The sequence below is a fragment of the Aythya marila genome, assembly GCF_965140915.1.
Source record: "Aythya marila genome assembly, chromosome: Z".
Classification (NCBI taxonomy): Eukaryota; Metazoa; Chordata; class Aves; order Anseriformes; family Anatidae; genus Aythya; species Aythya marila.
This window is the reverse complement of record NC_139080.1, coordinates 66,775,923-66,800,437: the sequence shown is the minus strand read 5'-3', so window position 1 is coordinate 66,800,437 and position 24,515 is coordinate 66,775,923. Positions and strand designations below refer to the sequence as shown.

The 24,515-nt window shown below is 36.4% G+C and overlaps 1 protein-coding gene across 9 annotated transcripts in view; it reads left to right on the top strand.

Annotated features, from left to right (window-relative positions):
• Window positions 1-24,515, top strand: part of DMXL1 (Dmx like 1) — a 91,365-nt gene that overhangs the window by 58,776 nt on the left and 8,074 nt on the right. For 4 of the 9 annotated variants that reach the window (XM_082783173.1, XM_082783174.1, XM_082783172.1 and 1 more), the window contains 12 exons: window positions 410-658; window positions 9,117-9,280; window positions 12,652-12,791; window positions 13,112-13,197; window positions 13,739-13,940; window positions 15,154-15,271; window positions 16,597-16,659; window positions 19,046-19,132; window positions 19,802-19,923; window positions 20,022-20,163; window positions 24,087-24,137; window positions 24,415-24,475. In XM_082783173.1, coding sequence (XP_082639299.1) covers window positions 410-658; window positions 9,117-9,280; window positions 12,652-12,791; window positions 13,112-13,197; window positions 13,739-13,940; window positions 15,154-15,271; window positions 16,597-16,659; window positions 19,046-19,132; window positions 19,802-19,923; window positions 20,022-20,163; window positions 24,087-24,137; window positions 24,415-24,475 — 1,485 coding nt within the window. The other 5 variants (XM_082783177.1, XM_082783175.1, XM_082783176.1 and 2 more) reach the window with 4 other exon arrangements.

Here is a 24,515-nt window from a genome sequence, read left to right as displayed (position 1 = left end):
TCTGAAAGAAATAAGGAGAAATAGTTTCAAGAGAAATTGAGATACAGGGAAAGGAAGATTCATGCATATTAGAGCTGGCAGTGTTATATTTAAACAAAATTCAAATTATTTTTTCTGTTTTTTCTCTTTTTGTTGAAAAGTTGCTAAGTATATCATCAACTGTAAGTCCAAAATATGAAGCTGAAAAGCTATGACAAACTGTTAAAAATATAAGCATGTCACCCCTGTCTCCTGGAGTTTTTGATATCCTCAAACTTAGAATTTTCAACACTAAAAGGTAGTAAATGATGTAAGTTGTCATTCAAAATAATGATCAAGAAATATCAAAATAGTCAAGGGTGAATTCTCCCCCCAGTGTGTACACATGCACACAGTTTTTCTTTTTTCTTTTTTTTTGTCATTCTGACAGGAATAACAGCTCTAGTACGTCTCCTGAATTCTGCTGGTGAGGAAGCTCAGCCAGGGCTCACGGTTTTACTTTGTGAAATTCTAACTGCAGTCTATCTGAGTCTGTTCATCCATGGCCTAGCAACACATTCCAGCAATGAATTGTATCGAATTATGGCTCATCCACTTAACAACAAAATGTGGTCTGCTATCTTTGGAGGAGGAGCTCGTACACCCAGTAGAGGACAGCTGCAATTAACGACAAAAGCTGGTTAGTATTTTTATTTGTTATATTTGTGTGTGTTTTTTTTGACGTTAAAAATTATTTGACTGCTGAAATCTTAAGAGTAATTTATTTAAACAGCTTGTGTTCAATAATAACACAATATGGTTTTAGATCTGCAATGAAGAACAAAGAACTAAAATTATTAACACGGATATTCTGTAGAAGAGAATAGGAAGCAGAAATGAATGGCATTGAAATAGTTTTTAAGTAGTACAACTGCTGTAATATTAGGGGTTAAATTCATTTTATATAGAAAATTTTCTGTACTATTATGACCTAGTTTTTAATGTTCATTTTAAAGCTTTCCAGTTCTGTCCTAACAGGAATATATTCCCATTTTACAAATACAGTATGTTTTCTCTCTTTGGCAGGTAGGCACTTCTCAATGCCTAGCCCACATCAGGTAGTAGTGTTCTCCATGGAATGCGTGGGGTTTTCCAAATCTCTAACTGCCTTCAATACTCATAGTCCTACCAAATCTTCAGGCAAGATACTAGATTTAGTACTAGGCCTCTACATGCAGTTTGCTATGTGTGATTTTTTGCATATGTAGAAAGAGAGAAAAACTTCTGTTTGCAAGCCATGACATCAAAATTTAAAGCGATGTTTTGTAATGATAACAGCAGTTGAATTGGGCCTTTAAAAAAACAAAACAAAACAAACAAAAAACATGAAATTGACAGTGTTGTAGTAATCTTACTATACTTCTGTTGATACCAATTTTAAACAGTTATTTTGACCATGGTTTGAAATGATCAGAAGTGTTTCATATCTTTGTTAGAGAGCTGCTTGTTTTGCTTCATGAATATAAGCATTATTATGCATGTGGATTTCTAAGTGTTCATCTAAATGTTACAAAGAATAGTGCCTTGTTGCTGTTTAATTTTGATAGTCTGAGAACCCTTTAGGAAAGCAAACAACCTTCAAGTTTTAAATTCGGATAATAAATTATTCAGAATGAGTTTTGTAATATTTTTGGTACAGATTTCTACTTTAAGGTAGTTGGACTTCTGTAAAACCAAGAGCAATGATCATACATATCAACTATCATATTTATCTTTTTTATAAATATTAATCTACTTAAACCATGGTAACTTCATAGAATCATAGAATAATTAAGGTCAGAAAAGACCTCCAAGCTCATCTGGTCCAACCATCACCCTACCACCAATATCACCCACTAAACCATGTCCCTAAGTATCACACCCAGCCTTTCCTTAAACACCCCCACAGGGATGGTGACTCCATCACCTCCCTAGGCAACCTTTTCCAATGCCTGACCACTCTTTCTGAGACGAAATGTCTCCCAGTTTCCAACCTGAACCTCCCCTGGTGCAACTTAAGGCCATTCCCACTTGTCCTATCGCTAGTAATCTGCAAGAGGCCGATCCCCAGCTCCCACAACCACCTTTTAGGTAGTTGTAGAGAGAAATAAGGTCTCCTCTGAGTCTCCTCCAGACTAAACAACCCCAGTTCCCTCAGCCACTCCTCATAAGACTTGTGTTCCAGACCCTTCACCAGCTTCGCAGCCCTTCTCTGGATACATGTCAGGGCCGTGATGTCCTTGTAGTGAGGGGCCCAACACTGAACGCAGTACTCGACGTGCACCCTCACCAGAGCTGAAAAAAGGGAGACCATCACTTATGGGTCATCTTCTTGGGATAGATGGCAGAGAACTAAAAAGCTGCCTGAATGGTTCAAGTCTGAAGAAACAGAATTCTGAAGAAGGTATAGGAGGAGAGCAGATACAAGAAAATCATAATTTATTTCTAAGAAAGATGGTTTTTAGGCTGAAGAGTAGCCTTCCCGTGTACATGTCTAACTCTGTGGTAAACTTTGTCACAGAACCACTGAGGTTGGAAGGGAGCTCTGGAGATCATCTAGTCCAATGGCCCTATTCAGACTAGGGTCAGCTACAGCAGGCTGTTCAGCTCCTTCTCTAGATGGGTTTTGACTCATATCTGAATATATATACACATATATATATTGTAACTTATACTATCTATAACTTAGGTATTGTTTTTATTACTATCATATGTTACATATAAAAATGTCTTACAAACTTGCATTTGAGGCAAATAGATGTTTACATACAGATTTTACTAGACATTTAGAAAAATATTTACAGAGTAGTGTTGTTTAATCAAACTTCTCATTCTTATTGTAGATCAGATCAGTTTTCTCTTTGGCATTTAATAAATATTTCCAGCTGACATTTTGTTTAATATGCTTGCCTTATCAGGATTGCATAACTGGAAACCAAAACTGGCTTCTTTTATTGGCAGTTCTAAGTTTCATAGGTATTGATAACTGTATATTGAGGTATTTTAATGTTGCTACTACTTTTTTGAAATTGAGATAACTGTCTTTACATAGCAAGATATCCTGAATGCTTCTAAAGGCCTGTCTACTTTGTATTTGTCTTAGAAATGACTGCTGGCTGTCTGATTGCAGGATTGGTAAAACTGTTGCTGGAAGAATAAAGAAGCTGAAATTGAAAATAAATATCAATTTGTAGGGACAATCGGTCACTGGAAAAGGTGGCTAATAGAGCTGTGGAATCTTGGGAATTATTCAGTGCTTGAATAAACAAGGCCCTGACTAGCTTGACCTAAGCCTGTCTTGTTTTGAACATGGGGTTGAACCAGTGGCCTCCAGAGGTCTCTTTCAACATATGTGATTCTCAGATTCCATAATCCTATTATTTGTTTTTAATGCATGTTTGTCTAGAGCAAGTAGAGAATGATTGAATAAGTAGAACTCTAGTAAGCAGAGGAATCAGGTTTAAATCATATACATTTTTGTTCCCTTACCTATTTTTGTGCCCTTGTCTATTTTAATTCTGGCATTCAGCCTTGAACACGGAGAAGTGACTCTAGCACTTAATTTAGATTTGAAATAGTGTCCTACTTTGTTGTGTATAACTTGATTATTTTTATAAATTTACTTTTATATTTTTGTGACGTGTTTTCACTCTCAAATGGAGATCAAAAGCCAAAAATTCTTAACGCTAAGAGTTCTAGTTAGATAACACTGTGATCCTATAGTCTTACATGTTCAGCATACGTCTCTCCCTGTCTCCATCAGTTCTATCGCACTTCCGTCTGAATGTGGTTGTTAATCTACAGGTTTCAGACTTGTTTTAAAAGGTCATAACAATATGTACATAGCTGGCCAAGTTGTTATGTGACTTCCCTTGCTGTCCCTTGCTTACGTTAACTTTAGCACACAATCAGCTTTGGAAGAAAATACCTTGTAATATTAAATATGATCTCTGTTATTAGGGTTTTTTAGTTGCAAAATAAAAGAACAGGAACAAAAAAAAAATATATAGGTCTTGATAGTCTTGTAAAATTCTGACCTATGTTCAGAACTAGTTTAATGAAAAACTATCACTCCATTTCTTTTCACAGAAAAAGCATAGCAGTTCGAATGCTTCCTTGTATTAAACTTCTCAGCCACATTTCTTGTATTTGCAGTTGCAACAAAAGAATTTGACAAACTGAGTTAGCATTTGAGAATTCCCATCCTTTCTTATGTCTTAAAATAGTAGATATATTATGTTTTTAAAGAGGTAATTAGCATCTGAAAAATAACCTTATTATTTGTTGTATGAAATAGTGTTAAAATCATATTTCCTATAGTTTCTCTTCAAAACAGCTGTGTAACCATCTATATAGAGATGGTATTTTCTCTATAGTACAGAGGGTTCTTAAGGAAAAGTTTGAATTTTGTTTTAACAGTTAGAAATCCATAGTTTCATTTCATATATTCAATTATTCCATGCTGCAAGAATACATTAAATGCATAACTTCTTCCAGACTGAATATTTTGCAAAGTATACTTTATAGAATTAAAGTCATTTTGGGTTTCAGATGTAGAAAATACATTGCCAGAAATTGGTTAATATGTGACTGCAAGAACAAGTTAATTTTCTCTGGTGATGATGTTAACTTTCCAAGCAACTATAAAAGCTTTAGCACAAATATCAGTCCTCGTTACTGCTATAGTTGGACTCCTGTGGGGAGAAATGATAAACTTTGTCACCTCTTACTATGATGACTTGTGTAGCATACCATAGGCTTTGAGAAGCAGATGAGCTTATCAGAACAGTGCTGAGCACTTCATTACTTGTGTGGCCTTTCTATTCTCTATTAATGTCGTTGTCTTCTTGCTATTACTCTGTCTCATACTTATTTCAGCCAGCCATTAAAACAGATTAGAAATTGGCCTGAGGTTTGCCTTGTGACAGAGCTATCTAGGCTCAGTAGAAAAAGCCTTAAATGATCACAACAGAAAAGGCCTACGAAGTGTGTGTATGCCACAAAGCTCTTCATTGTGCTTATCTAACTTTTTCAGAGGTTTGTGATCACCATTTACTAAACTGCCCATTACATAAATAATATATTCAGAAACATCTGAGAGGTTAATATATACTTACAGCTTTTCAGTGAACTGCTACTCCTTAAATGATACATAAACACACAAAAAAAAAGTTATCATGCATATACAATAATCATATAATACACTACAACTTGATTACTGTAATCCTGTGTAACTTAATGGGTATCACTACTGTCAAGTGCTAATTTAACAAATTAACAAATTTAACAAATTCATTAACTTGGTTACTGGAGCCGCGTAGACCAGGGTTGTTGTCCGTGCATAAGCAGAATATGATGATGAAAACATCAGAGTTTGTAACCATGCAAAGTGCAGATTCTCCTTAGGTTTGGAGACAAAAATGTCCATCACTGTAGACTTCTACTAGGATGCTGTTGACATGGGCATTTATAGCTTCCCAAAGGATTACAGGAATCTGTGAAGGGCTTTACATTTAGGAAAATGATTCAAGGTGAGATTCAGAATCCACATTTCTTTGTCATGTATCTGCCAGTCCACCTTGTTTTGGGCTTCAGCAGCGCTGATAATTGCAATCAGGGTTGATGCTTTTTAAAGAACATAATTTTATATCTATTTAAGACTTGCATTTTTATTAGCACATTGGGGTGTTGGCGCTTGATACATGCATACTATCTTCAATAAGGCAGAGTATGTCTGACCTGCATTTTATTTTGGGGGGGGGAAATTGAAAGAGATCTGCCTCTGTGCACTTTCTGGAGAGGTAGAAAGGAGGTCACGTGGGCAATAGATCTTTTGAATATTGTTACATCTGTTAGATCTCTGCAGGAATAGAAGCATTTTACTTGTTGGAAAGATTCTTTTTTTTTTTTTCTTGGAAGATAACATTAACACTACAATTGTCTTATAATGGGACTGAAAATAAATATTTTGAATACAAAATAGATGTAAAATTTGCAAATGAATATAAATGGTGATCTGAAATCCCAAATGACAAAGATTTTTAATAAATTTATTAGTTTGCATAAAGTTTTTTTGAATGCAAAAAAAATAGATTGGCATCAGTACTATGTATTTCTAACCACTCGGATGATTGTACTTTCATTGCCTTTAATATTGGATTATATTTTAATGGGCAGCCTGTGGTAGTCTTAAAAGGAATAATCCAACAGAGTGGAAAGAATACTGTTTTAAAGTAAAGCATTTGATTTTTGAAGTCTGCTTACAAAAACAATCTGCAAGCATATACTTGCTTATTTCTGTATCATGCAACACTTGCTCCTTATCTTTATGCCTAGTGAGTTTCTATTTTTTTTTTAAGCAATTGCTAGTATTTCATACAGAGTAATGCATGTGCATGCTCTTTGTTAGCTGATGAGCTTCAAATAATGAAAATGCATTGTACTGCAGCTGTAATGTTTTTGGCTTTTAATACAGGTAAGTGTTTTTCTAATAATAGCCCTTACAGGAAAAAGAAAATGACGTTACAATAAAGTAGTACAAAATATGTAAAATATCTCAATTTCAAGTTTGTGCTGAAAGATGAGATACTGCCTTCATCTTTTATTAAATTCTATATAAATTATCTTATAGTTCCACTGTTTATAGTCCACTTTGTTTCTGAAAATCCTTGGAAAGACATTTTTTTCCTAGCTAAAAAGTTGACATAAAATTCCATCAGCCACTGCAAATACAGAGTACTAATTTGACCACTTAAAAAAAATAATTCTAAAACATTGTTTAGATATGAGGCATTAAAATACAAAAGCTTTTTCTTAAATAAAATTGTCTTAAATCTTGCTTTCCTCAGAGTTTACAATTGCCTTAGTTTATGTGATGAGCATGTGAGTTTCATATGTGGAATATAACTGTTCTTAAATGAGCACTGTTTTTCTTTTGTCCAAAGTGTTATGTTAGACCTTCTGTTTTCAAGTCAGGGGAGCACCCATAAGGGTTCTGAAGGAAATGATCTTTCAGCATATATCAAGACTCTATAGTCCTCTGTGGATAAAACATTTAAAAAAAAAAAAAAAAAAAAAAAAAAAAAAAAGCAAGGGTGTAGGAAATACTTACATGTAATAGCTCCCTCCAGACATACAGAAGGATGCTGGCTCTTCATGAGCCATCTCCAGCTTTATTACAGGAGAAATAATTTAAGAAGCTTCAGAAGTTTGTTTTGCGGTCCCTAGGTAGCAGAAAGAAATAATGGAATTAAAACATAGATCACTTTTTTTACTTTTGTGATGTTCTTACTAGTAGGTCAATTAAATATGTCTGGCCCAACATGTTGAGAATTGAAATCAGTGATAATGGATATCTAATCACCCAGTTAGCTCTGCATCCACAGGCTGTGGATCTGCATGTCTTGGAACCTTGTCTTATTACTGCTGTTACATCAGCCAAAGACTTAAGCCATAAGGCATACCCTATTCCCCTTATCAAGTAGAAGTGTTTAGATATGATCTTTTATGACTAGTGCTACTACCTACTGTTATTGTTGTTCTTTGGATAAAGAAAAAAAAAAAAAACACATTTGAATGAAAGATTTTTCTCTCAATTTTTTTTTTCTAAGTGAGCAAAAAATAAACCAAGGGATGGGGTGAAGTGAGTGAGTGCTTAAGTATGTTTCATGGTTCTTCTGTTCTTAACAGTTCTTAAATCTTACCTAGAAAGGGGGATTTTGAAATACTTAAGAAAAAAACTAAAAGTTCAATATCCATAAAATATGTATTGCAAAATTTGTTAATTTCAAAAATGTTAAAAAAAATTGATTCCTTTTCATCTTAATCTTTTAACTTTCTCAAGCAAAATAAAGTTTGATTGCACTGATTTTTTCACCTTAGAAACTAATATACATGTATAATATATACAACTAAAATATATGTATCTACTTTAAAGTTATAAGTAAATTTTACAATCAAGTAAGAAACGGATTCAAGTCCACTTGAATTAAGGCCACCTTGTTACATCTCTTTAATTCCCTCTCTTCCTCCTCCCTCTCACTACAAAAGTGTTCTTTAAAGCCAGACTACTAATTTATCGCCTAAGGACAGTGACAATCTGTATCATTCCTTCTCTACCAATAAAAAGGCTTTACTGAAATAAAATTCACCTACTAAGAACCAGAATGATTTCAGGATATTAGATGGTTTCGTGAGCTTCTTTTTAAGTAAGCCATTACTTCTGTATTTGTGAAGTTCATACTTGATTAACAAGGAGAGATCTGAAACAAAGCCTGTTCATTTATCTGTCATATAACTGCATTAAGACTTCTCTGATAGTCTGAATAAGCTGTTCCCTTGAGTACTCTAATTCTTGAGAATGTCATTCAAATAAATCTCTTAGAAGCTCTTTATTCTGGAAAAAATAAATGCTGGGGGGAAGTGAATGGACCCCTCAGCTCCTAGGAATTTTGTCACAGGAGTATTATTATAAATTACTAGTTTTTGCAATTATTCCCTGTTTAATAAGGTATATATTGAATTGTATTAGTTAAAATGGGACCTCTCATGTTTGCTGGAGATACACATTGTTAGGAGAAACAGATACATCAGAATTGTACTAGTTAGGAGAAATTACAGACCTCCTCTGGAAGAAACAGTTGGTTAAAATTTGGAGTAGGAATAGCAATCTGGAGTATGTATTTGCTCTATATATTCTGGAAGAAAAGGCTGTTGGCTTGTCTTCAAAAAAAAAAAGGCATAGATCAGTATTCATTAGTGCTTATAGTGCTTATTAAGGTTTGGTTTTGTAATATTGTTGCTTGAGCCATTATATGTGCATCTGTAGGAAGAAAACTAATGCAAAAATAATACTTAAAAAAAAAACTAATACTTTGCTATGCCATATTGTTTGTACTGGGAGGTTGTCCATTTCTGGAGTTCCAGGTCTGTATTAGTTCTGCATATTTGAAGATGAACATTCTCTGTGTGTATTCGCTACAGAAATGCTAAGATAAAATTCTGAAAGCTTATAGTGAGGAAGGTTTTTTAAATTATTTTCTATTATGAATCCCATTATTAAAAGTAGTAGGGAGGTAGAGCAGACAGCACTAAGCAGCATGTACTTTTTTCTCCTTTAGATGATGGAGAGAAACAGCAAAAACGTTTCAGGCTTTCATCAAAAACCTCTCCAAAAGAGAGTGCTCAGTCACCTGCCTTGCCATTAGTAGATCAAGAGTCTCCATCTGACAAAGAAAGATTTATTCCTCCTGAGCTTAGTATCTGGGATTACTTCATTGCAAAGGTAATTTTTGGCTATTATGAAAGTTAAAAATCTTCTATCACTTCTCCAACTGTAAGTATTTTCTGCTTAGTCTTTGTCCTAGGTATCAATTTAGATAAATGACAAAAGCCACCTATTGTTATGACTCGTATTCATCTTTTTCTAAAATATTGTCTATAGCTACTTTTATTTAAAACAGTGTTCTTTTAAAAATGTTGTTACAAAATTAGTTTATTCTCAGGTAATGTAATGAACAAAACAATACTTTTTACAGTTATAGACATGTGGGTTAGCTGTTCTGATGAATGAGGAAATGTGGGAATTGCAGAATCACAGAATGGTTAAGATTGGAAGGTGCGGGCCTCTGGAGGCACCTTGTCCAGCCCCTGTTCCAGCAGGGCTACCCAGAACTGTTTGCCCAGGACCACGTCCAGGTGGCCTTTGAAGATCTCCAAGGAAGGAAATTCCACAATCTCTCTGGGCAACTTGTACCAGTACTTTGTCACTAACACAGTACAGAAATGCTTCCTGATGTTTAGATGAAGCCTCTTGTGTACCAGTTTGTGCCCATTGCCTCTTGTCCTGTGTGCTGGTTTTACTCGAGTGGGCAGCCGAGCTCCACCACAACCGCTCTCTCACTCCTCCTCCTCAAAGAGGAACGGGGAGAAAATACAATGAAAAGGGCTCAAGGGTTGAGATAAGGATGGGGGGATCACACAGTAATTATGGTGATGGGCAACACAGACTTGGCATAGGGAGACAGTAAGATTTATTGCTTATTACTAACAAGCTAGAGAAGTGAGAAACAAAGGAAAGAAAGCAAAAGCACCTCTTCCTCCTCCACCCCCCCAGGCGGTGCAGGGGGACAGGGGAATGGGGGTTATGGTCAGTCTACAGCGCTTCTTCTCTGCCACTCCTTCTCGGTCACTCTCGTCCCCTGTGCTGTGGGGTCCCACCCACGGGATGCAGTCCTTGATGAACTGATCCGGCATGGGCTTCCCACAGACAGCAGCTCTTCCAGAACTGCTCCAGATATGGGTCCGTACCACGGGGTCCATCCCTCAGGAGAAAACTGCTCCAGCACGGGTCAGCAGGGTAGTAGCTCCTGCCAGGTCACCTGCTCCTGCGTGGTCTCCTCTCCACGGGCTACATGTCCGGCCCGGAATCTGCTCCGGCAGGGGTCTTCCACAGGCATCAGCCTCCGTCGGTGCAGGGCCACCTGCTCCACCGTGGTCTCCTCCACGGGCTGCAGCATGGAACCCTGCTCCACCGTGGTACTCCATGGGCTGCAGGGGGACATCCTGCTTCACCATGGTCCTCACCACAGGCCGCAGGGGACTTCTGCTCCGGCGCCTGGAGCACCTCTCCCCCTCCTTCTACACTGACCTTGGTGCAAGGCTGTTCTCCCACTCCCTTGACTCTCCCGGCTGCTGTGTGGCGCAGCGTTTTTTCCCTGTCTTAAATATGCTCTCACAGAGGCGCAAAACAACATCGCTTATTGGCTCAGATCTGGAAAACAATGGGGCCCTTCCCAAATATGGGGCAGCTTCTAGATCCTTCTCACAGAAACCACCCCTATGGCCCCCGGCTACCAAAACCTTACCACGTAAACCCACTGAAAAGAGCCTCTGTACACCATCCCTCCAGGCATTTGGACAAGTTAATAAGATCCCCCTGAACCTCCTCTTCCCAAGCTGAACAGTCCCACCTCTCAGCCTTTTCCTTGTAGGAGTGGTGCTCCAGTCCTTCCATCTTCCAGTCCCTTGACCGTCTTTGTGGCCCTCTGCTGGACTTTCTCCAGTATGTCCACATCTCTCCTGAGAAGCTTTTTTATCATCTATTTAAAATAGGTGAAATAAACTTGTATATTTAATAGAAATCAAACTACATTGCCTAGTGTCAAGTTTGCTGTCTGAGATCTCTCTATGTAGAAAACTACCTATTATTATGGAGTCCTATGGTGCATTTCTATATCATATAGTAGCCATATTGGCAAAATAAGTATGCAAGCAGTATTTTAGGATCAAGGAGAAACAAGAAACTGCAAATACTGAATAGCACAGTGGGGCAGTGATTGTAGGCTTGTCATAAATATTGAACTCTGTAGGCAGGGGATAGGATTTTTTTTGTTCATTAGGGCTTTGAGCCCTTGGATGAACTAGAAAGAGAGGGAATGTAATGGTGGTTTTGGCTTTTCTCTGACAAATCCAAGTTTTTGCTTCCTGCATGTGTTTTGATGCACCTGATGTAAAAGGAAAGCAAAATAAGAACTGTAAAAATGTTACGGCTTTCATTTTCAGCATTAGAATTTTGAATAATGTAAAAAATACTTGTTAAAGTAGGTAGTGTTAAAAGTATGCAGTGTTTATCATAGAGTGGTACCTGTTCAGTCTCATCAGGTGGTCTCAAACCTGCTCTTTGCTTACAGTGGGGAGGGACTTTGCTCCCTGAGCCCTCGTTGCAGGTTCAGGGACTCAAGAGATGTGGGAAGCCTGACTGCCAGTGAAGACTGAGGCAGAGTTGTTGTTGAATACTTTAGCCCTCTCCACGTCTGTGGCTACAAGTTCAACCTTCTCATCCATTAGAGGGGGCACGCTCTACTTTTCTGACCAACATACCTGTAGAATCCCTTCTTGTTATTCTTTGCATCCCTTGCCAAGCTCAGTTCCATGCACGCCCTGGCTTTCCCGATCCTACCCCTCCACATTTGGACTGCATCCCTGTGCTCTTTCTTCCCAGGCCACATCTCCCTGCTTCCACTGCCCGTGCATTTCTGTATTGGGCCTCAGTTTGACCAGCAGGTCCTTGTTCAGCCATCCCAGATGTCTGCTCTCCGTGCCTACTTTCTTACACAGGAGGATGGAGAGTTCTTGTGCTCTAACGAAAACATCCTTAAAGAGTTTCCAGCTCTGTTCAGCTCCCTAAGGAGTTCCAGGGGATCTCATCCACTGGGTCTTTAAACAGCTTGAAGTTCATTGGAACTTCGGGGTCCTGACTTTGCTCTTAGCCAGGCCCATATTCCTCAAGATCACAAACTCAACCAGGGCATGGCCACTGCAGCCCAGACCACCTCCAATCTCAACTGTTTCGTCTGCATTGGTGAGCACCAGGGCCAGCAAGAAGTTATCCTTAGCACACTCTAGGAATCTTCTGGATTGCTTACAGCCTGCACTGTAGCTTTCCCAGCAGACATCTGGGTGATTGAAGTTCTGCATTTATGGACAGTTAACCTTTTCATGAGGTACAAACTCCCCATATTACTAAAGTGAGTAAGATGAGACATCTGCTTTTTTTATAAAACGTTAAATATTACAATGATTTATTTTTAAAAAGGTAATGTAAAACTGTATGTTTGGTAGAAGATACTCAAGGAGTATTGTGTAATTTTTTAGCCTTTTCTTCCATCACAAAGTAGAGTGGAATATGATTCAGAAGAGAGTCAGGAAAGTGGTGAAGATGATGATGATATTGATGGAGATGTGTTTGCATCAAACTCACATAATCAGGAACATTCAAATTCAAATTCGTACAGGTGAGTATCTTAGAATGCAGGGTCTTCTGCAATGGTTAGATTTGCACTTCTGGCCTTTTACTTTTGAGATAATACACCAGTTACTTGATATTTTCTGGAAGTGCATTATCTAGACTTTTTAGTTATTTTTTCACGATGATTATTTTATTCATTAATACATGGTACAGTGGTCTTTCAGTTTAAAACATGTATAATATTCTGAAATACTGTTTATAATAATCAACAGTTTATCATGAGGATTTAAAGCATTAAGAAATTGTAACTGAATGCCTGAAAAAAATAATTTTCTGATTGGTAAGTGACTTATATTTTCTTGATAGCTGGTCATTGATGCGATTGGCAATGGTTCAGCTGGTACTTCACAACTTGAAGATTTTCTACCCTTTGGCTGGACATGATCTTTCAGGTAGTAAGCAACAGAGTTTTCTCTTTGTATTTAATGGTCATGTTTTGAACAGTAAATATGTTTGAATGTTATTTTTAGTCCTGAAGTTTTTTTGTCATAGTCTGGGGTTAAATTGTTCTGGTAATGTTTACCATAATGTTATATTTATGAAATAACACTGTGAGTGGTTAAGAGGAGTGGGTGAGCAGGAATGCCCAGCAGTTAGCAGGAGTCTCTGCATACTTATTTTTTTCTATGCCTCTAAGTCATGCAAGAGTGTTTACAATATTTATTTCTTGGTGGAAACCCTATATTTTTTTGTAATTCAATTTACATTGTTCCTACCACTTGTTTAATTTCTTCTAGAAGGCTATTCCTTTATGTAGCAGTCGTAGCACAAAGTAGTTAATGTGTGCAAATACTTGCAATTGTCAGGTTGAAGTTTGAATAAAGCTTATTTTTGGAGATATTTGAAATGCACTTAAACATTCAGCTGAGTTGTCTACATTGTGGTTATAGGGGAGAATTAGGGTAGTTTATTATTGTTTGCATGTCATTCTAGAGCTTCCAGTTAGCTCCCCGATATGCCATGCAGTTCTGAAAACACTACAGCGCTGGGAACAAGTTCTTCAGCGACGTCTTGAGCTATATGGTGGTCCACCTCAACATTATATTTCAGTTCATGCTTCTGAAGATGCTCTAGCTGCTGGTCCTGCATTGCTTCGCCATAAAACTTTACTTGAACCTACAAACACTCCGTTCAGGTGAGTCTAATTTCTGTAAGTGCTGACTATAATATAGTAAATACATGAAGTTCTATGTTGTCAGTGCATGTGATAGGCCACAACTTTGTGTCGTGCTAGTTTCTAGATTTACTGTAATCCTTTGTAAAACTGTGGGTATGCATCAGAATTCATGCACATCTGGTGCAGAGCAAAACCAGAAAAATCAGTAAGTTTCTATTTTTCTTTTTTAACTAGTAACAATATGGGAGAACTGTGGTTGACAATAAAATTAAAAATACCAAATTTGCCCTGAGATGATAATTAAGGATTAGTAACAATTAAATAATTGTCCCACCTTTGGAGGGAAAAAAATTGTTCTTGTCAGTATCTTTTCGTAAAATCAAAGAAAAAATATTTAATAAATTGTATCATTGTGACAATTCTGTATAATTATGTGTTCAGTCAGAAGATTTTCTCAGTTTCTTAAATGTTCTTTTCTTAAAAAGATTTCTGCTGCCTTAATTTTACTGTCACCTTTAGTTTCAGAATCAACAGATTTTTTATTGTAAAGGCTTTTTATTGTAAAGTACTTCAGGCTTATCACGCTTCGTTTTAGTAACTTGCATTGATTAAAGATGAACAGCTTGTGCTACCTGTGCTTTAATCAAAAATCATAATTTAAAGTGATCTGAGTGTTTCATGGGTTTGACTTACTATTGTCAGCTGTTTGTATGTACAAGTTTTGCTTTGCTATACAGTTTTCAGGGAAAAGTATCAACATTTGAAGTCTGATCTACAGTCCTGGTTTTTATTATTTTTCGGTTGGTTGGATTTTGTTTTTGTTTTTTTACTAAAAAGTCATGTTTTTTTTTTTTCAGATGTTGTATATATATGCAGATAATGTATTTCTGGAAGGAAGTGTCAGTCATTCATTGTCTTTGTAGCAGAAGCACTCAGTGGCAAGAAAGAGAAAAAATCCATGTTGTGAAGTATATTGACCTTATTTATGCATAATCTCCTAAAGTGATTTATCTTAGCTGCCCTAAAATAGGCACTTAAAATGCAACATGATCTTTTCTTTGTTGTGTTCTTCCTACTCTCACATGTCATTTTATCAGGAGTACCAGAGTGTTTGTGGATAGGTGTTTAGCTGTAGTTTTACCTTTTGCATTTCTTCTGACCATAGTTTGATTAGAATATAAGTTACTGCAATGTCTCATAAGTATGAGTAATATTTAATTTTGTTCTGTAGATCTAACAGTCACATTGCCCTATCTGTGAAGAGGCTCTGGCAGTACTTGGTTAAACAGGAAGAAGTCCAGGAAACCTTTATCAGAAATATTTTTACAAAGAAGCGATGCTTAAATGAGGTTGGTATGGCATATAGGGTAAATAAAATGTTGCAGGTAGCTTTCAGGGAAGTTATCTGGGTGGCTTGTTTGCTTTTCAGAGTATGAAAGGATAACTGTGAATGGCCCTGGAAAAAAAAAATCTATAGTATTTTTTATTAAAAATAGAAATAATCAGTCTGTGATTGTAAATTGACAGAAAAATACTTCACTAAAGTCAGCCTCTCTATAAGGTTGGTATAGAAGTTACCTCAAAAGAATGACAAATGTCAAAATTTCAAAGGCCAAAAATGGTGACCTAAGCAAAATTTTAAAAGTTTGTTTCTCCCTACCATGGTCATCCTGGATTTACCCACTGTTTTTTATCACATTATGATACAATTTTAACTTAAAAAGGAAAAAAGAGGTTAGGGCTGTCATGTAACAGGTTTTATTTCTGGTAACTTCTCCCAGGTCTAGCTTTCCAGGTTGCAGACTTTGTTAAATCTGTTCGAGCTACAAGCTACAGTTCCAGAATGGAGTCTTGTTGTTTTTTCCTCTCTTCAGTTGCTCTTCTTTTTTTTTTTTTTTTTTTTTTTGCTTACCGTTACTCCCAGCAGTTCAAAGAAACTCATTATTTCACTTAAAACACATGCACACACAAAAAAATAAAAATAAAAAATCTGAATAGCGGAATTAGAGGAGAAAGAAGCAGGTCAAAACAAACTAAAATATGCAGGAGTATTCGTGACTAATAAAACAATGGTAGCAAATAGTTGTGTATGAGCTAATCTTTGTACTGTCATAGCTGGAATATTACCTTGTTTGGGTATTTGTGTTGAAGCTATTTGTGTTCATTATAGACTACATTTAAAAGAAAAGTTGTTCTTTTTGTCTTGTGTTTGAAGATGCAACATTTCTGATAATGTTGTTTGCTAATGCAGCCATTGCTGTGCTGTATGATAAGCTGTTTTGGAATATTTTAGATATGCTTTACATGTTTCTAAGAGTTGCACCAGCATATTTTATTAGCTTTATTTTGTATCTTCTTGTTACTAACAATATGTCAGTGGAGTTTACTTTTATTCCAGGAAATTAGACTCTGGATGTGACAGTGGTGTAACAATAGGAAAAAAAATTGGTGTTTACTGAAATCAAGTAAGAGACCATAAATTTAGGAATTGCTGTTACTAGGTAACAGAATATGTAAATGAAGTATATGTGTGTGCAAACAGACTGTTGTGCTTTAATTGTTGTGCTTTAATTGTGTTGGGCTAAACAATAAGGGGCTAAGGATTTCCTTGGTATCTTGCATGTTATGTCTTATCTCTACTCTTTGTTCTGTGGTTGTTTCTTTCTTGGTGAAGTCATTAGAGGACCATAATGAAACCATGAAAAATTCTATGGTGGAGGAGCCCATCATCAATAAGGTACACAGTAATAATAATCAAATTACTGAGACCATACATCATTATGAAATCTTTCCTTTTTAACATGGTGATGGTACCCTTTAAAAAGACTTTTTTTTTTTTTTTTTTTTTTTTTTCAAAAAAACATTTTTTTGAAAGACTGAGTTACACTGGTCATCCTACATTTGGTTTCCAGTAAGCTTAGTATTTTAGAAGGCTGGATTAAACAACCAGATAATACACATTACCAAACTCCGTAGCTATGTTAAGTGAAAATGTTGAGGTGTTAAATTGCTGAAGTGATTTGGAAAATTCAGCAGTACTATGGGAAGTGATATACAGGAACTTTTACCTGTCTGTAGTGGCTAGGATACTCAGAAGTAAATATGGTAAAGTTAGGCTTTTTATTAGCATCACATTGGCTTGATATTGAAAAGTTTTGATGAGTCTTAATTTTAAGATGGTAACAAATGAGCCAATACAACAACTTCCCAGCAACTATCTTGAAAGACAGGTAGAAGAGACTAAAAAGGTACTATGTTATGCCTACAAATACAGTGAAAAATACTGTATTATTCAGGTTTTCTTAAAAAAAAAAAAAAAAAAAAAAAAAAAAAAAAAAAGGTAAGAAGATAGAAACAAAGACATTGTCGTGTTCCTGAGCTACCTTTTTATGATAAAATCGTGTTAGGAAGCAGGTAATTGGAACTGACTGGGAAAAACAGCTTAATTTTTTGAGGGTTTCTTTACCATATAACACAACTGTGGTATTTTTGCCCTGCTGTGCAGCTAAACTCCACCACAACGGCTCTCTCATTTGCCCTCCTCAAAGAAAAAGGCTGACAGGTTGAGATCAGGATAATTTAATTAAAGGGAAAGGAAAGAGGGAGAAAACAAAACAAAACAAAGCTGCATGGAAGCAAGGAGAGGGGGAAAAATTACTGTTATTACCCGTCAACATGCAGTGTTCGGCCACATCCTGGGAAGCAGCACCTTGGTGGAAGTAGCTGTTGTTTGGAAGGACAGACATCTTCATGATGAGAACCCCACCCTCTCCATCCTCTTTCCCAGCTTTTATTGCTGAGTGTGATACCATATGGTATAGAATATCCCTTTCGTTGGTTTATCTGCCCTGGTGATGTTCCCTCCCCACATCTTGCCCACCCCCAGCCTGCTGGCTCTGTGGGGATTGGAGGTCTTGATGCTGTGCCAGCACTGCTCAGCACAAAACACTGGTATGGTATCAGGACTACAAATGCAGAGCACAACACTCTATGGGCTGCTGCAGGGAAAGTTAACTCCAACACAGCCAGACCCATTCCAAAAGATCAGGTTCTGTTTTTACTTTTAATAAAAGCTATTCTCCTCTATGGTATGTAACAGCAACAGCTCTTTTCCAAACCTTGAAAAAGATCATTTGTACTTTGAGAGCACCATCTAAGTGCTTTTCAGAGAAGTAAGAAATTCAGATGAAGAGGCTAAAGGAATCGGAGCTCTGAAATAACATTATCTTTTTGTAAAAAGTACCAAATGTTAATTGAGCTTTGAATGCGTGTCATCATTTATGTTTGCCAGTACCTTTTTTTTTACCGTACAATTCTTTTGTAACTACAACAGACCAGAGTCTGTAGTATGTCAGTTTAATATATGTAATACTGCACTATTTGATTTTGAACGAGGGTGCTACAGTGCCGATGAAGATGTAGGTTAGAATTTTATTATATGCTAGCGTGTACCTGGATGCACTTTTAGAATGAGAAAAGGTAGGCAAGATTCAAATGCAACATTAAATTACATGAAAGAAAACAGAACTTGATAGTACAAAGACAATTTTTATAATAGCTGCTGTTTTGTAGCACTAAAATGTGGCAGGGCACCGTAGCAGATTTATGTAATTGTGGAAAATGGTGAATAGAGAAGCTGTGAAGGGTCATACATTTTCCTGATCAGGATCTTTTCTGCACCTTCTTGCAGACTGTTTCATCAGTTCTAGTGCTAAAAAATAAATTGTAAGTACATTGAGACTCTATACTTTTTTATTATTGACACCCTCAGGTGTCACTGTCCACATCAAGCCTCAGTGGTTTTCAGCATACCTGGAAAATTTGAGAATGAACATAATGTTGCAACTTCTGTGACAAATTAAGTCATTTGTGTTGGTGGGGTAATCGTAAGGTATCAGTGGAAAGCTAAATTATTTCACACAAAACAGGTTTACTGTAATAACTGCAGGTCACATGGTCACATTTTTTCATTTTTTTTTAGAATTGAAATCAAGGGAAGAAGTATGAGATTTCATGTAATCCGTTGCTTGGTCTCTGTACTTTCAGGAAAAAACAAACAAAAAAAAAGCACTGTTGCACATAAGCTTTTTTGCATTTAAATATGCTTTACTTTTTAAATACAGATAGAAACAGATATGGGATACCCAGGAGGCAAGGCAAGGATAATTCATAAAGAGTCTGACATCATTACTGCTTTTGCAGTCAATAAGGTGAGTATAAAGGGTGTAGGATCATCTAATTGTGGTGTTAAAGAGGGAGCAGTCTCATTATGAATAGGTAGTATATCCATGGCAAGCTGTCCTGATACAGCTTGAATTCTCAGTACTCCCTTCACTAAAGCAGTTCTTACTTATCTTACCATAATTAAAGGTAATATTACAAATTGACTTCCTTTTTTATTGTGGAGTGGATGGAGGGAAGGGAGAAGTGACCTCTACTTTTTCTTTAAGTTTGTGTGTAGGACAAGCTTCTCTTCTCTTTATTCTTCCCTGTCTCTTCTTCCTCTCTCTTTCAAAGAAGTCAACTCACCTTATCCTGTTTAACCATTTAATCCTTAAATAAAGGAGTGAAAGTGAGGTTGGTTCCAAGCATGATAGTACAGTGTGAGATAGTTAAGTCTTTATTATCCTCTGAGAAAAGCAAGGAGAAACTAGAGCTGCCTGAGAGGTATAAAATAATCGTTGGGTGTGATGCTGTCCTGGATAGAAATAAGCTTTTAAAAGGAAACTTCAAGCTTAGCCTGTTATAGTATTTAGATTTGTAGACAATGTTTGCTCTTGTGTATGGATTAACTGTTTGGGATGTATTTGAACAGACCCAACACACCAGCATCCAAGTATTCCTTCTGTAACTCTTTCTCTGTATGTGACTTTTTTCAGGCAAATCGGAACTGCATTGCAATAGCATCAAGTCATGACATTCAAGAATTAGACGTTTCTGCGATTTTAGCTACACAAATCTACACCTGGATTGATGATGATGTGGAAATAGAAAATAAAGGGTATACTTTCTATGTTTCCAATATCACAGGTTGAGCATTACAAAGCACAGTATTTAATACTGTTATCTGGAATCTAACTTATGTTGTTTCATTTATAGGACAGATGATTTCTTAGTTATACATGCTCGTGATGATCTGGTAAATGTTCAGGGAACCACTCCTTATACCCATAGTAATCCTGGCACACCCATCAATATGCCTTGGCTTGGTAGTACGCAAACTGGCAGGGGTGCATCTGTGGTAAGTCACTTGTCAAAGATTAGCCTTATATACTCAGTCTATTTTTCTACTTTTGTCTGCTCACTGTTGCTGTTGTTTTTTTCCTTACGATTAAGATGTAAATAACTGTAGTGTTTCTATGTAATTAAGGTGAACTGGATTTTTTTTTTATAATCATCTGATTAATAGGTTACAATACCGCACAGAATTTGATTCACCAACTAAGGAAGCAAAGTTTTTAGTCAGGCCATTTATGCTTTCTTTACTTATGATACGTCATTTGAAAATAATCAAGGTTGAGTGAAGAAGTTACAGCTTAAATTTTTTTTAATGAGCTGAGACCAAATGCATTTTGCAAGTGCATTAATTCAGATGTCAGGAGATAAATTCATAGAAAATGGATTGAAATACTTGTGTAAAATATTGAGGTAGCTTTTAGTTGAAGCAGAATCTCAAGTTTCATTCTGAGTTCCAGACTACTCCAGATTTTATTTAAAAGTAAATACCAATTACTACTGTAGTACAAATTGCAGTTTTATTGCACTGTATATTGTTACGGGCCTTGCAGAAAGGATAGTGAATGAACTCCTAAAGCAGATTTGATTGGATGGACAGGATGGACAGAAGCTTCTGGTGAATTGAATTAAACTCTGAAACTGAGCAAATAAATTTGGGGAAAAATGGAGATTTCTGTCTTCATAAGAAAAATGAGTAAGGCAATATTTCAGAAACAGGACCGGCCACAGACATAATGTGTAGCTTGAGCTATGCGTCACTGATGACAGTTTTTTTAAGCTCCAAAGCTGTTGTCAGCTTATCTTGCTTTCTTTGAAGGGCTATGCAGTTTCCCCCATAATTTTGCTTAGTAGTGTTACTAAATGTGTCTGTTCTGAAGATCACATTTTTACAGGACATAATCAATTTCACTGTTTGGCATTTCTAAAAAAAAAAACTAGAGTGAGGAACATCCAGTAAAGCATGACTATGTCCACATGACTAAATTGATGCTTTTGCTAATTGAAGTGACACCTGTACAATGGTGGCTTATGTTTTTAGAAGTATATACAGCGTCTGGAGTAAAGGTTGACCCTGAGCAAAGATATATTTGCTGAGATTTAATTCTGATCAAATGATAATTCTACTCTGGCCCACGGCATACTTACCTTAGTTCCTATGCAGCACAGATGCCGTCTTATAACGCATATCTGGTGATTCGTTAGCTTATGAGGTGCTTAGTTGGAGCCACTTAAATGGGCTGAAACAGTCACACAAGGCACCTTTATCTCAGCCTATCTGCACAGAGATACAGAGTTTTCCTTGGTAAGTGAATGCATGAAGTCTTGTCACTTGGCTGCACTTCAGGGCATTTAACAGCTCAGGGCGTCAGTAAGTATAGCAGAATGAAAGAACCATATGTTAATTTATATTTATATAAGTAGCTTAGTTTGAGTATTAGGAGCAGTAAATAAAGAATGAGCATTGCAACAATGCAGTTTTATCCACATGTGGAATTGGCTGCTGTACAGGTAGCTACATCTCTGCATTGTATTTAGGAATTGCTGATCCCAGTTACCACTTTTCCAGCTCTGCTATCACAATCAGGTCTTACCCACAAGTGTTTTTTGAAAACTTGCCATTTTCTCCTCTCATTTTCAGATACATTCAGATACTTTGTGTGTGCGTGTATTTCTCAACAAAGTAATTGCATAATCTGTTAATGCAAACTGTTCTTACATGGCTTTCTATTTTATGTGTTGCAAAACTTCTTTCCTAAAGATATATGGCTGTGCTTGTGTTGAGTGCATTTGCTGTTAAACGTTGGACCTAAATTTTGGTTGGCATTCTGTTGGATTCTGGCAGAGGAGTAGAGAACCAACCAGAGAACGCAGCCACACCTGCCCGATAGGGAGGGGATACAAAGGTACCGAATAAAGGACAAAGTAAATGAAGGAAGATACAGGATTATTGAGAGAAAATGATGTTACTCAAACCTGGAGGAACACCAGCTTGAACAAAAATTTTCAGTTGCTACTGTTTGGTACTTTGTTCCTTCACACACTGCTTTTGATCTTTGTTCCCATCTTCACTTTTCCATGATTTGCAGCCCACTTAGTAGATCTGTAGCCCACTGTTCTTTACTACTGCTGGCTTTTCAGTCATGTTGTCTTTGCTTCACTTCCATCAGCAAGGGAAACTATTGGGCTTTTATATGATACTCAAAAGTTAACTACGTTTTATTAGCTCTAAGGTTTTTTTGTTACTAGTCTTCACTGTTTCCTCTTACTCAATTCATACAAGGTAAGTGCAGATCACCACCAGATCTTTCACCTGATCCTTCAGGTATAAAACAACACAATTTTGGTGAACAAATAGAATGAGCATGAATAACTTTCAAGTTCTTTTTCAGTAATATATATACATAAACAGTGAATTCAGAGAGCAAAGTATTGTAATCGTTTACTGACTGGTATACACATTAGTGTTGGAGGAATATTGTCCTCTAATGTCTTGTTCTAGTAGGTAAAGTATTTTATTCACCAGTGTTTTACGAGGCCTTTAAGTTTTTTTCTTTATGATTTAAAGTACTTATAGGAACTTAAGTAAGTACTTACAAGTACTTTATAAGTAAATATAAGTACTTATAAAGAAAAAACGTGTATTTGAAAGCCTTGATGTACATGTATATGTTGCTTTATCTTCAGGAAAGTGTTTGGAAATAAATTTCAGTGACCAACAGGCTTTCCCTTAAACAAATAGTAAAGCTTTGAGAACTGAAGGGTTTAAATCTGCTTCCAAAATGCAATCACAAGGATTGCAATTATCTCACTAATCAGAGGAAAAAAAAAATCGCAAACAAAAACCACAAACAGGAAATTTTAGCAACACTTTAAAGTGTTTTTCCTACTATTTGCCAGTTGCAAACATTGGAAAACATTGCTTTCCAGCTCTTTAGAGCATATGTTTAGAGCATATAGAACGAGTAATAGTTTGCAATTTATACTGTATTCCAGTTGACACCCTAACATGATTGGAGGCCAGGGGAGAATAGCAAGCATGCTTACAATACTTGACTTGATTCATCTGCTGTTCCACTGGCATAGCAGTGGCAAAATGCTGTACAGAATTACAGTTGTTGAAAGGAGTTCAGTGCCAGCTTGGTAGCAATGAGTAGTAAGTGATAAACTGCTGTGTTAAAAGTGAGGTCTCTGTCAACAGACTAGTGTTATGTTTAAAGTTAACACCTGGCCTGAATGTGAACTTACGCTATTTTGTTTCATGAATGTTCAAATAAATAACGGTTGCATGAGCAAGATAAATCCAACAATTCTGTGAGGAAAAAGTCCTCCAAATAGCCTGATACTTTTGAGGAGAACTGACAAGAAATAAAAAGAATGAAGACTTAACTCTGACATATAGCCAAAGAAAAGAAGGGAAGAGGCATGCAAGGAAAACCCAGATGCATTTGCCTGATGAGAAGTCCCCACGTTGTCTTTCCAGTTGGGGTGTTGTGGATTGGACTTTATTTGATGTGGTTTTAAATTTAATTGTCTGATGTCTCCAGTCCTCTTCGTATATTGAAATCTTCACAGTGAGGAATTAATTAAGCCTATAAGGATAAACAGCATTCTTGGTAATGTAACTTACAGAAAAGTTTGGAATTTTTGGAACCAAAACGTTGCTTAAAATCTGTTGGATCTGTATTTGCAAAATCAGTAAATGCTTTTAAATAATATTTGATTAACCAGTTACTGACCAGTTACTAGGTATGTTGCTTATTCTGGATGGCCACAAATAATAAGTTACTTTTCAGTCAATGACAATAAATTAACTAGACTTGAACTAATATATTCCCTCCTATTTTTTTTTTTTAACGTCTGTTAAAGTTTGTTTACCTCTTTCTTTACATGCTTCTGCCTCTCTCTTGCTTATCTTACAATATTCAGGAATATTCCAATAAATTTAATGGAATCAGAAAGGAATTGGCAAGAAAAGAGGTAAGACTGCAGTCTGAGGAGTGTTTATATTTGGATCCATAAGTTTCTGAAGCAAAGATTAATATTTTCCAACATGTATAAAGTCATAAAAGTGTTAATATCTATGCTAGTCCTGGAAGAAACTGACTTCTGTCTGAATTTCTAAACACAGTACTTGCTTTCAGTAGGCATTTCGATAGGAAACAAATCATCTGCCATCAGTAATTATTCTAGATCAGTAAGTTTTTTGTTTAATTGCCATTTTTAATTTTTTTGTATTATTTTGTGTATTAAATAGATGCTCAAGAAGGCTATTAGTAATGTCAGAAGAATGGCTTCTCATCCAACATTACCATATTGTAAGTTCAGTGTGTTTTTTATAACTGCAGATTATATAAA